Source organism: Lissotriton helveticus, chromosome 1_1, assembly GCF_964261635.1.
Source record: "Lissotriton helveticus chromosome 1_1, aLisHel1.1, whole genome shotgun sequence".
NCBI classification, from domain to species: domain Eukaryota; kingdom Metazoa; phylum Chordata; class Amphibia; order Caudata; family Salamandridae; genus Lissotriton; species Lissotriton helveticus.
Window position 1 is genome coordinate 1,645,747,116 of NC_136057.1, and position 13,276 is coordinate 1,645,760,391.

General features: G+C 47.2%; 1 protein-coding gene and 1 long non-coding RNA gene across 3 annotated transcripts in view; one reads left to right on the plus strand and one right to left on the minus strand.

Moving 5' to 3' along the window:
- The window catches only part of CDK4 (cyclin dependent kinase 4), a 304,146-nt gene that overhangs the window by 263,327 nt on the left and 27,543 nt on the right, over positions 1-13,276 (minus strand). For both annotated transcript variants that reach the window (XM_078688767.1, XM_078688760.1), the window contains exon 2: positions 4,166-4,449. In XM_078688767.1, coding sequence (XP_078544893.1) covers positions 4,166-4,383 — 218 coding nt within the window. In that variant the 5' untranslated portion in view covers positions 4,384-4,449. The remainder of the gene's footprint in view (positions 1-4,165; positions 4,450-13,276) is intronic.
- LOC144829538 (uncharacterized) overlaps positions 1-13,276 on the plus strand; it is a 401,983-nt gene that overhangs the window by 57,488 nt on the left and 331,219 nt on the right. The window lies entirely within an intron of this gene.

Sequence of the window (13,276 nt, forward strand, 5' to 3'; positions counted from 1 at the left end):
TTCTGACGTACAGACAATTCAAGATGGAGGGCATCCATCTTCCCAGAGACTTACTTCTAGAAGGGGACTGGCTAGTCAAGCTGGATCTGAAGGATGCCTATTTTACCATCCCTATCGCAGAGATCCATCAACCCTTTCTTCAGTTCCTTTGGAAGGATCGCTTATACCAATTTCAGGCGCTCCCCTTTGGTCTTTCTTCCGCCCCTTGGTGTTACACCAAGGTGATGAGGGCCGTCGTCTCTTACCTGAGGTCAAGAGGCATTCGTCTAATCATTTACCTGGACGATATCCTTATTATGGCCCAAGATTCCTCTTAACTAATCAAAGATCTGACCTTTACGATAAACCTCCTAGAGAGTCTAGGCTTTATCATAAACAAATTGATGTCATGCCTGATTCCCTCAAGGTCTTTGGAATTTCTAGGTTTCACCGTAGACACAGTTCGTTGTCTTCTTCTTTTTCCCTCAAAGAATATTTCCAAAATCAAAAACGAAATAAGGTACGTTCTCAAACGTCAAGACCTGTCCCTCAGAGACTTGGCCAGACTCCTAGGCCTTCTCTCGTCTTCCATCCAAGCCATCTTTCCCGGACCCCTCAATTACCGGGCCCTTCAGAGGACCAAAGCGAGAGCCCTAAGATCCGGACTTTATTACGGAGATCGGATCTGCCTAGACCAAGAGGCTCGTTCGGAATTAAACTGGTGGCTGAACAACCTAGACACTTGGAATGGGAAGGCTATCTTTGGCTCAGTTCCAGAATTTACTCTGGAATCAGATGGGTGGGGTGCCGGGCTACTGAAACAAAACACTGGGGGTCTGTGGTCTCGGGAAGAATCTCTCCACCACATAAACTACCTGGAATGAACCGCCGTTCTCTACGCCCTTATGAGTTTCAGATATTCCCTTCAAGGGAGATCTTTCATCTTAAAAATGGACAACATGTCAGCATTGGCTTATATCAACCGCTTGGGCGTCACGAAATCTGCGGACCTCTCAGATCTAGCCAAGAAGCAGAAGCTCTCTCTCAGAGCGGAATACCTTCCAGGAGTGGCAAACATCTCTGCGGATTGGAACTAGAGATTCCTCCTAGATTACAGCGATTGGAAACTGGATCTTTCAGTTTTCAATACCCTGAACAAGATCTGGGGGCCCTTGGAGATAGACTTATTCGCGAGCAGATTGACCTCCTAACTCGAGAATTACTTCAGCTGGATGCCCGACCCGGGTGCTCTGGCAGTCAACGTCTTCCTTCAATCTTGGAAAGGAATCTGTGGGTATGCTTTTCCCCCCTAGCACCAGGATTCAGAGGGTCCTTCAGAAAGTGACACAGGAACAGTGTTTCCTTCTATTGATAACCCCCTTTTGGCCTTCCCAGGCCTGGTTCCCGACCGTCCTAGAACTGACTTGGAGTCTTTCTTTTTTGATTCCTTCCCTAGGGGACCTCCTTCCAGACATAGGGGTCTAATTCATCCCCTAATTCAGAACAGGAGTGTATCCCTTCTTGCCTGGAAAGTGTCAGGGGATCTAACGAAATCTCAGGCCTTTCGGAGACAGCTGTAAATGTAAATGTAAATTGATACTTGTATAGCGCACTACTCACCCGCAAGGGTCTCAAGGCGCTTGTACGAATACCGCTGTGGAACCCATCCTGGCTTTCCCTGTGAGGTGTCCACTCCTGGGCACCCCCAAGGTGGAGGCCAGGCATCCTTAGCGTTGTGGGGGCCGTTGTGGAGATTAAGCAAGCTATTGCCCAGAGTTGCAGAGTGGGACTCCATGATTGGAATAGGCACCGAGGCGAGAATTATCAGGTCCGTGGAATTTTTGAGCCCAAGACCCGCCGAGGCGGGGAATTGAACCCTGGTCCCGGGCTAGACCTCTGCATCAGGGTCTGCCACTCTAACCATTGAGCCACACTTCTCCACTGCAACAGCTGCAACTCTCCTCGAAGAATCTTGGGCACCAGGGACACATTACAGATACAATAGGATCTGGAAACGTTGGGTACGTTAGTGCTTGGAGAGGGACCTGGATCCCTTGGAGGCCCCTATTGTTGACATAACCAACTTCCTTGTTGAACAATTTGAAAGAGGACTCAGTTACAGATCTAGTAATTGTTTTAGATCTGCTATTTCCGCCGGTCATGCCCTCGTCAACGGCAAGACTATTGGTAAAAATGTCATCATCTGTAGAGTTATGAAAAGTATCCGCTTAAGGAGGCCTCCTAAAGCCAGATATGAAACACTTTGGGATGTTAATTTGATTCTCGATCTCTTCAATAATTGGCCTTCCAATTCTTTCCTTAACAGGAAGAATCTTTCTATTAAATTGGCTACACTTTTATGCCTTATTTCTTGTAGGAGAGCTTCTGATATTAGAGCTCTAGATATTACCAACCATTCTTATAATGTGTTTGGTGTCAAATTCGACAGCCATAGAAGAACTAAGACGATGTCTGATTCTATATTTTTTCCTCGCTTTGATTTTTGTCCCAATCTCTGCGTTGTTGAATGCATGAAAGAATACGAACGCAGAAACTTCAATTCCGTCCTCAGGGTGTTAATCAATTACTTATTTCCTTTGTTAAACCCCACAAAGGAATTAGCTCCTCTCCGATTGCTAGGTGGATCAAGACTGCAATGAGTTTAGCTGGTATTTTTGTTTTAAACAAATTTCAAGCTCAGTCCCTTAGGGGTGCTATGGCCAGTAAATCCTTTTGGTGTGGAGGTAAGTTGGACGACATCCTGAAAGCTACTGACTGGTCTAATGCCAGTACCTTCGCATGTCACTATTGTAAACCTATTGAACATGCCTGACGTTGTTTTAGAGAGCTACCAACATGCATAATGTAGCCTCCGGTCTTGTAATGAAATTGCTATTCTCATATAACATGACTAGAGAATCTGGATTTCATTAAAAACTCGGATGCTGACATTATCCCTCCCTCCCACCTCTGGTGGCATTTCAATTGACAATGTTATCTATTACATTTTATTGTAATGTTCTTTTTATTAATGTATTACCAAGGTGCATTTTTTAATGAATATTTTTCCATTTTACTTTTTATTCTTGGACTAATTTCCTTCTCTTTTCAGGTAATCCCTAATTGCCGGTTTTACCACCTTATCTTCGTTGGATTTTACTTTATGGAATCCTTCCTCCTCATTCTTCTGTTCTACTTCTGAAGACTGTCCCCGAGTTTGACGTCTCAAGTTTTTATGGACTTATCTCTTAAACATTTAAAAGAGGCTGATTGTTGTTGCCTCATGGCCTTTATCTGTTGTCTTTGTTCTAATTGGAACCTTTTCTATTGTGATGTATGCGGCTGCTTGGGTCTGCATTAAAGGAAAATGCACAATGTAGCCTCCCGGTCTTGTAATGAAATTTGTAAGGAAGGTTAAAACAAGGGAAATGAAAGGTGTAATGGTTGGGAGAATGGTTAGGTGTCAGCAAAGGGAATTTTAAAAGTTCAGATTGGGATAGGAGCTATATGGTGGTTTATGGGGTGGCAACATTTTTTACTGTTTCCTTGACAGTCAGGATGTTCTTTAGTGTGTGAAGTTTTGCCTGGAAATTTTGCTGATTATGTAGTACAAACGACAAACCGTTCTCATTAACCGCATGCGTGCTTCTTGCACAGTTAATCAATCTATAGATTACCGCTGACTAGCTAATTAACTTACACCATCTCCAGTCCTTGTCAAATGTCAGGAGAATAGTACCAGATTCATTTTGTTTTTGAGCCATACTGTTGACAGTTTTGTGAAGAAAGTTCCAGACATTGAAGAATCAATTTATGGCTTGCAGAAATTGGGAGGGCTGTCCTCGAGGTCATGGCGTGCCTGGCTTTCAAACCCCAACAGAAGAGTATGTATGGAACTTAAAGCAGGACAGAACTTTGCATGGGTTGCTGCACAAGAGAGATGGGGGGGAGGGGCAAACACCACCCACATCAGAAAATTCTTATTCTCTCATCTCAGCGCAACTCGACCAGACTCAGACCAAAAAGGCACCAAAAATATCAGATAGGAAAAGCAGAAGTGGAAACTATAAGGATTACACCAAAAATAGATATGATAAACAATGGGAATCTGTTCAGACACGTAAAGTGTCCAGCTAAGCCTCACCTAAATACCACACCCTTGAAAGGCGCGAGTAGCGACGTTTACCTGACAATATTGGGGTGGTCAAAATGCTCCAGGCGCTTCAGCAGAGCCACCTCCCGTACTGTTGAAAGGGGAAGTCCATTTTCATTAGTCTGAACGCGAACATTTTTCAGTGCAACAAACTTCCCACTCTGCAGGTCTCTGGCCTTGTACACCACACCATAGGCGCCAACTCCAATTTCCGCCACAGGTTCATACTTTGCTTGGACTTCCTTCGCCATGCTGACCCTTGTGAACGCGAGACCTCCACAGCTGGACCCCTTTAGCTGGTCAGTAGGTAATCTTCCCTGCACATGCGCCCAAAAGGAAACAGTACATCATTAAAAATCTAAACACACACTGAAAGCCATACAGAGTTCTCAATTATAGGAACTTTATTAATAATATATTTTTTAAAACACTCAATACTGATTAACACTGAATATCTGCGTACACAAGAGGGTCCATGCATCACATTCAAAACAGACAAAAGAAATTGCTTACATAAGCATACAGTCTTAAGAGAAAAACTGCACAGTGGATTAAAACAAGCAAAATCCTTCACAATCTCATCATGCAACCCCAAATACAGAGGGTCTTTCCCAGTCACCTAGGTGTGTGTATATATATATATATATATATATATATATATATATATATATATATATATATATATATATATGACTAAAATTTCTTAGAGCTTTGCGGTGCATTTACATCATTTCCTGGCAGAGTTATGTGGAAATCTAACTTTGTTTACCCAGCTTCGTTTCCATCTGTGGAGACCCAGCCCTCCCCCAAACAAAATGGGTCTTACTGGAAAGTGTATAGGCTTTTTCGCAAATTTCTAATATTGCTTATATTTTTGGAGGTGAACTAATAGTTTCTCGCCAATCAGGTGTGCGTCCTGAGGGGGAACATATTACATCCCATGCAAACATGAAGCGCTGGAGCGAGACACCTCAACATGATCACGTAGCTTTGAGCATGTTTAATATATGCACATAACTGTGTGACTGGATTCAGATAGCATTGCACACACTTGACCAAAAGCACGCGCGCAGGCATTGCCAAACTGAACATCTAGCCACCAAAAGGTCAACACCAGTATAGGATGACCACACCAGAGAGCAATCACTTCAAAGGAACTTCTTGGCTAGCTCACAAGAAATTGACCATTCTAAAGTGGTCTATGCCCTACGAACTTAACCCACAGAACCCTCCTGGCAAAACGGGTAAACTGGACAAGCTCATTATGCCTGAAACTGAATCGGACAAAAACAGGATCTCTCTCGGAAGTTATATATACGCACCTTATGTTATTAGGAAGAAATCACGCAAGTACAATTGTACACGTCTAACAGAGAAGATCCTTGCAAGAGACTATTATATTACGAAGTCCTCCTGTGTGACTCCACCTACTTTTTACAAGGTTTGCATTTTTTTTTTTTAAAGGTACAGCCGGACCATCCAACTACTATTCCCCTTGGTGGTAATGAAGACCAACCGCTGGATAAATGCCTTCCTGGAGCAGTAAGAAGTGCATGTTATCATAAGTTCAGCACAGCACCCCGAGGGGTGCGATTTCTTGATTTACTATGGAGCGGTTTTGGAGATTACTTACAAGAACTTCTCCCCATGTAGTCCTCTAAGTGGTAACCATTCCAGGGCTTCTCCCAGCGATGTGCATGGGCTCCCACAGAACAGTGCACTCACAATTGTTTTATCTTCTTTGCTAAAACCCTATGTATTCAGATGCATTCTGGCAGGGCTGGTGGTGAATGACCGGTTACTCACCAGTAATATTCATTACTCCGAGTCCAGGTCTTCCCGTCCCTTTCCTTAATAGTGAGCAGCTCGTCTGGCACCACCTAGTCGGTGTGCATAAAGGGGGAAATGCATCACAAAGAAATCCCAAGAATACCAAAAAACCCAGAGAAAAACACAAAACAATCACCTGCAAACAAAAACAGGGAAGGGGGCGGGGGCTCAGGAATGGGACATGAAGACCAGGACCTTGTCCGTCTTCCCGACCCCTTCCTTAGCAGTGAGCCCATACCCGAGCGCACGTTGATTGAAAGACAAAGACCTGTAATAGCAGAAAACGACAGGACCATTTAATAACAAGGAAAGCAGTACAAATCACAAACCATGTGTAGCAGACAAAATATGTATGTGAAAGGCAGCCAAGGCCGCCATCCCCAACTGAAGACGCTAATAGGAAACAAAGGTAAGGGGAGAGTCCCACGTAGCGGCATTACAAATGTCACGCAAGGAGGCACCCTTAAACATGGCCCAGGAGGAGACACCAAGGATGGGCCTACCCTGGGCGGAAGTAGGGAGAGGACAGTGAGCAGAGTTATAAATCAAAAGAACAGCAGACTTCACCCAACAAGTCAAATTGGACAAGGAAGGACAAAGACCCTTCCCAGAGAGACCGTATGTACCAAATAAGAAATCCACCGTCCAAAAAGCACAGGTCCGATTCAGATGGATGCGGAGAGCCCTCAACACATCCAAAGAATGCAGAACCTCTTCTTCAGGGGAGGAGGGAGGTCAGGAAAAAAAAACTGGAAGGACAATAACCTCCTGACAGTGGACCGAAGACAAGACCTTGGGCCGAAAAAACTGACTAGGAGGCAAAATCACCTTGTCAGAGCGAAAGTGCAAAGAGGGGGGAAGCCAGCAAAGCACCAAGCTCACCAACCCGCCGCCCAGAAGAAATGGCCACCAAAAAAATAACCTTTGCCGAAAGAAACTTAAGGTCAACAGAGAGCAAAGGCTCAAAAGGAGGACCAGTCAAAGCTTGCAGGACCAAGGGAAGATCCCAGGCCGGAACAGGACAGCGCGAAACAGGATGATGAAGCAAGAAGCTCTGCAAAAGGCGAGCCACCAAGTGGGAGACAGAGGCCACAGCAGACCCCAGGAAGACAAGAATGGCAGCCCACTGAGCACGGAGACAGCCATCCTCATCACAAAGCCATCACACAAGAAGTCCAATGCCCGCACAACAGCACAGGAGGAGGAAGACAGACCCTTCCCCAGGCACCAGGAGGTAAAGTGCTTCCAATGACAGCCATAAGACTTCAGAGTCGAGGGCCTGCAAGACAATTGGATATTCTGGACCACCTCGAGGGAACAACCATGGCCCAACAAACATAACCTCTCAAGTGCCAAACCCCCGGCCGGAGGCGAAGCAGAGAGGACGGGCTGAGAAGAGGAGCACGCAGTGGAGAGGTACCCAGGGGAAAACGCCAATGGGGACACACTGACAAATCCAGAAGAAGGGGAAACCAAGGCCGTCTGGACCACTCCGGCACAACCAGAAGAACCTCCGCCAGATCCACCCGAATTTTCCAGAGGACCCTGGGAATCAAGGCAAAGGGCGGGAAGGCAAACAGGAGCCCCCGGGACCACAGAACGGAGAAAGCATTGATCGCCCAGGCCAGCTGAGATGGAACGAGGCTGCAAACATGAAGAAGAAGGGCAGAGTCCTCCGAGACAAAGAGATCCAGCCAAAGAAGGCCGAACCGAGAGAGAATTTGACTGAACAGAAGCGGAGACAGACACATGGTCACCGAGGAAGGAAACACCCGGCTCAATGAGTCCGCAGGCCCATTCTTCCCCCCCCCGAAGTTAGACAGCAGACGGAGAATGCCCACAGACCGATCCTCCTGGAAAGGAGAAAAAGAGACCGGCACATACCCCCCTGCCAATTCACATAAGTGCAAATAACCTGACTTTCGGTCTGAACAGAAACAGCAAAGCCCAGAAGGAGGGGAGCAAACCACAGAAGGGCAACCAAGATGCCCACAACTTCCACCAGTTCGACTACTGGAGAGCCTCGATCCGGGACCACCGGCCCTGAGCCTTGGAATCCCACAGAACTGCACCCCATCCCACGGCACTGGCATTGGTCGACGACAACACCACCACAGCCGGAGGAGGAAGAGTGTTGAATCTCCAGGAGAGATTCTGAGGAGATAACCATCATTGAAGAGCAGCCCGAATCACTGGAGACACGGGACTAAGGGCATCGTAGACCTGAGAGGCAGGATCTTAGTGGCTCAGAACATGATGCAGGAGCGGATACAAATGGAGACGGGCCCAAAGAAGGAGGTGCAAAGTGGAAGCCGTCTCCCCTTGACTCCTCAACCAGAGCTGGGCAGACACCTGGGGATGAGACCGAACCCACGAAAGATGCGTGAACGAAGTCAACGGTCTCTCCCAGGAGAGGAACGCCATCCCCATATCCACCCAGAAAGAGCCCCAGGAACTGCAGAGTGTGGGAGGGCGGCAGGGAGGACTTCCTGTGATTGATGGGGAACCCAGAAGACTCCAGAAGATGACAGACCAGACCTGGTCCACATCCTTCTGTGCCTGAGAGAAAGAAGGAGAAACAAAATCAACCAACCATCAAGGTAGGGAAAACACTTAATTCCCCTGGAATAGAGAATACCCACCAGAGGGGCTAAGAGATTTGTCAAAACCCTTGGTGCCAATGAAAGGCCGAAGGAAACACCTGGAAGTGAAAGTGCCGGAGTCCACTGCAAAGCAGAGAAACTGCTGATCCACAGGATGGATGGGTATATGCAGATAGGCGTCCATTAGGTTGAGGGAGGCAAGGAAGTACCGTGGCAGTACCAGCTGCAGGATAGACAGCAAAATCACCATCTTGAAATGACAACGAGGAATGTAGAGATTGACCCTTTTGAGATCCAACACAGGGCGCAAGTCCATCGTATCCTTTTTGGAGACCAGAAAGAGGATTTGAACAACCCAGCCCCCTCTCCAGAGGAGGGATCTCCACAATAGCAGCCTTCTCCAAGAGAAGACAAACGCTTTCCAGCAAGGTCGCCCGACTCAGAGAATGACGCTGCAGAGATGTCTCCTGGAACATCAAAGGGGGATGAGAGGAAAACTCGATCTGGTAACCAGTGGACACCATCCGGACCGCCCAGGCATTGGGAAGACTCAGCCAGCGATGACAAAAGAAGCGATGGCTACCTCCACCTGGAAAAGGTAGACAGTCATTGCTTTGGAGAAGGAGTGGTGGCAGAACCACAGGACTGGGACCGGGACTAGTCGCCCCCAGGGGTCCCCAGGCCATGACCCCTGACCGAAAAGGGCAGCTGAACACCCCTGGTGGAAGGAAAGCTAAAAGCACGGCGATAACCAAATCCACACCCCGAGAAGGAGGCAGAACGGGAGCCACAAGCTTAAGATTCTCAGCCGACTGCTTCACCAAGTCCTCCAGCTGGGGCCAAAACACCTTGGAACCGACAAACTGAAAAACTTAAGCAGGAAAGACTGCTGAGAGCCTGGAAATCCTTCAACAGGGACTGGACCATATAGTTGGAATAGGCCATAGCCCGGACAGCAAAGTTTGAAGCGGTGTAAGAACACTTCACAGCCCCCCTCGACCTTCTTATCAAAGGGGTCAGAAGGAAGGGCATCATCTGACAAAACCATGCCCTGCAAGGAAAGGCCTAGCACCAAATGATCAATCTTGACCGACTGAGGGAGCTCTTCAGAAATGCAAAAAGAACAATTGATGGACAGAATGCAGAACAATGTCATATATTCACCCCAGAAGCAGAGATCTGGGATAGGGGTGGGCGGAATTTGCGTAATCGCGCTACGGAAATCTCGGCGAAATGGTAGAAAATCTCCGCGAACAAGCAGAAATTCCACAAATGTGCGAAATTGCTTGTTCGTGGTTCTTTTTTACTGTTCGCGATCGCTGTTTGCTTGCTCGGGGAGAAATATCTCGCAAACACGCATTTTGAGAACGCGAACAAGGAAACAATTTCGCGAAGTCACGGAACGCAGAATTTTGAGCAATTTCACGTTCTCCGCGGAATGCGAAATTACCCAAAATTTGCCGCCCAGGCCTAATCCCATCATTTTTTTGCTTACCTTGCCATTCCAGTTTGGACCCAGCCATATGCAAATCAGTCTCGACCCTGCGCCCAATGGAAACAGTCCAGCCCGAACTGCCAGGCCAAGTCATCCCTGGACTGGAAACAAGCATCCTAGGACCGGTTTCTGACTTTCAGCCCTCATCAGCCAGGATAGCTTGACTTCAGTGGCATGGAGAGCACGGGACCCACGTCTGGGCATACCTGTCCCACTCTGGGTGACAAATGCAAAAAGAACAATTGATGGACAGAATGCAGAACAATGTCATACATTCACCCCAGTACAGAGATCTGTGCCTAAACTCTTCAGAAATACCCTCCAACGGATAACCCTTACTCCTTGCGCACGGCGCCGTGCCGGGGCAGAGAGTCTGGATCAGGCTGATGATACTGCATGAAAAAGTCATCCTCCATAAAATCAATCACAGGAGGAGTAAAACCCAGATTGCCCCCGACATGGGCAAATAAATCGGAGAGCTCTACTCCCTGGACAAAACGACCACGCACACAAGCCTCCTCCTCGGGGTCCACAACATCAGGCAAGGGAACAGGGCAAGCCACCTTAACAAGAGGACCGTCCGCATCCGTAGCCTTGAAAGCAATCACAACAGCCTCATTGATAAGGAGGCGCAGGGCATCCACAGTAGGGATCGTAGAGCAAGAAGCACCTTGCTCCATGGCAGCTGAATGTAGAAGACGGGCGCTTCCTGCAACAGACTCGTTATGAGGAAACGAAGTCCCGAGGCCCCCCAACATCTTGCGGGAGACTCCGCAAACAGGAAGCACATGGTCTCCACAAATAGGAGCCAGCCGGGCGGGGAACACCCATAGAGGAGATTGACTTAAATATACATTAATTCGACTTTGGATGACAGTTTTTTACTAGCAGCAAAAGACAAACCTGGTTATGCAGGGAGTGAGATATCCAAAACGGACGATGAATTCCAATGTCTCATCCATCAGTTGGTTATTGGTCTTCTTGGGTTGACCTTGGGCGCATCCAGAGAATTAGGTTCAATTGTTTTCCTTTAAACTGTAATTCCTCACAGGTCTGGTCTTCCTCTGCTCTCCCATTTACAGGTCAACTTGTAGCAGACAACACACCATTTTAATTGGTTTCCAAGAAAGTCCCCGTACTCCCACTAGTGGGACCAGCTCGATTAAGGTCAGAGCCTCATACCTTTCAAGTTTTCAGGTGTCTCAACCATTACCTGGCACTGTGGCTTCTTAAAGTTCTCCAGATGAAAGAAAAGCTCCAATAAACAAAAGTAGCAATTCTAAAATGGTACCTACAGATTTGTTATCCAAAGCTGGTCCATTATAGGGACGTTTTCAACCACTAGATCTAATAACTCATTTCCCACTGTTGAATGAAGCAATATTTCAATCTGGTCAGATTTCTTGCAGAAAAAATGACACCCAGTTCTACCACTGTCAAAGTGGACTACCATACTTTATTTTCCCAGGATACGGTTATGCACTGGCTCGATTTCCAAATAACGCTACGCGAAGAGTTTCTTGGACAGTACGGCCTCTATGTCTCCATTCCAAACTAGCAGCTTCTTTCTAGAATTTTAATAGCAGTCAGTACAGCCTTCTCGGCTCTTGCTCCCACTCCAGGTTCGAACAGCTGCACTGCTATGAAAATCTATGTTTTAAGGAAACCAAAAATATGCCTATATTTGCTAAACTTGTGTATTCAATTATGAAGTGTTAAAAAACGACAGGGTTAGTTTAGGTTTTTTCATTTCAGTGTTATATCATTTTTTAGGGCAAACTGTCGCTTCTTATTGGTCTCCCTTAACTCCTTTACCGCAGCGCAAATTCCGCCACGTTGCGGGAGTTCTATTAAGTGGGCGGGTGCGTCGGCCAACGGACGTGCGCAGCACTACCGAGGTAGCGCTCGCGACGGCCGTTGGCCGACGCGTGCACAAAAGGGTTAATCTGGCCTTCCAGTGAAACAATGTGCTTGTTTTCTCAGTCTACAGACTCACTATTTTCACTACTGGAATATTTCTGTTTGGTTAGAAGTATTGCTTATATTTAGAAATAGGCATTGGCTAAGCCAATATGTTTCCCTATGCGAGAGCTATTGGCTTTGCCAATGTGTTTTAGCCCTTATGTACACCAGTGTATGTGCTGTTCAGCAAGTCTAAAAGTTAGTGGTGTAGAGTGGGGTAGATTGGCGTGGGGTAGAGTGCAATGGGGTAAACTGGAGTGGGGGTAGAGTGGATTGGGGTAGACAGGAGTAGGGTAGACTAGGTGGAGTGGATTGGGATAGAATGGAATGTGGTATAGTAGGGTAGATCGGGGTGGAGTGGGACATATAGGGGTAGATTGAGTTAGGTGGATTGGGGTAGATTGAGTGGAGTGTGGCGGGGTGGATTGGGTAGACTGGAGTCGAGTGCAGTAGACTGGAGTGGATTCGGATAGCTTGGAGTGGGGTAGATTGGGTGAATAATAGTAGGGTAGAATAGAATCAGTGGGGGAGACTGGGGAAGAGTGGAGTAGATAGGAGTGGTGTGGGGTAGAGTGGAGTACAGTGGATTGGAGAGGGTTAGATTAGAGTGGAGTGGGGTAGAATAGGTGGATTGTGGTAGGGTAGATTGGGGTGAAGCTGAATAGTGATGTGAGGTAGACTGGAGTGGTGTGGGGTAGATTGGGATGGGGTAGAGCAGGGCAGATTGAAGTGGGGTAGACTGGGGAAGAGTGGTGTGAGCTAGATTGGAGTGGGGTGGATGGCTTATGGTAGGGTAGACTGGTGTGAAGTGGGGTAGATTGGAGTAGAGTAGGGGAGACCACTCCAAAATCCACTGCAATCTATCCAACTCCTCTCCACTCTAATCTACCACACTGCACTCTAATCCATTCCACTCCACTCTACCACGCTCCACTCAAGTCTGCCCCCTCTCCACTCCAGTCTGCCCCCCCTCCACTCTACCCTACTCCACTCCAGTTTACCCCTATCGACTCCACTCTACCCTTATCCACCCTACCCAACTCCAATCCAACCCACTCCAAACTACTGTACTTCAATCACCTCTCTTCAATCTACCCCACTCGAAACAACCCTAATCGACCCCACTCTGATCCACCCTAATCTACACAACTCTGATCAACCCTAATCTACCCCACTCCACCCCACTCCTCCAATCCCCCCAATCTACCACACTCCATTCCAATCTATCACATACCACTCAAATCTATTCTGGGC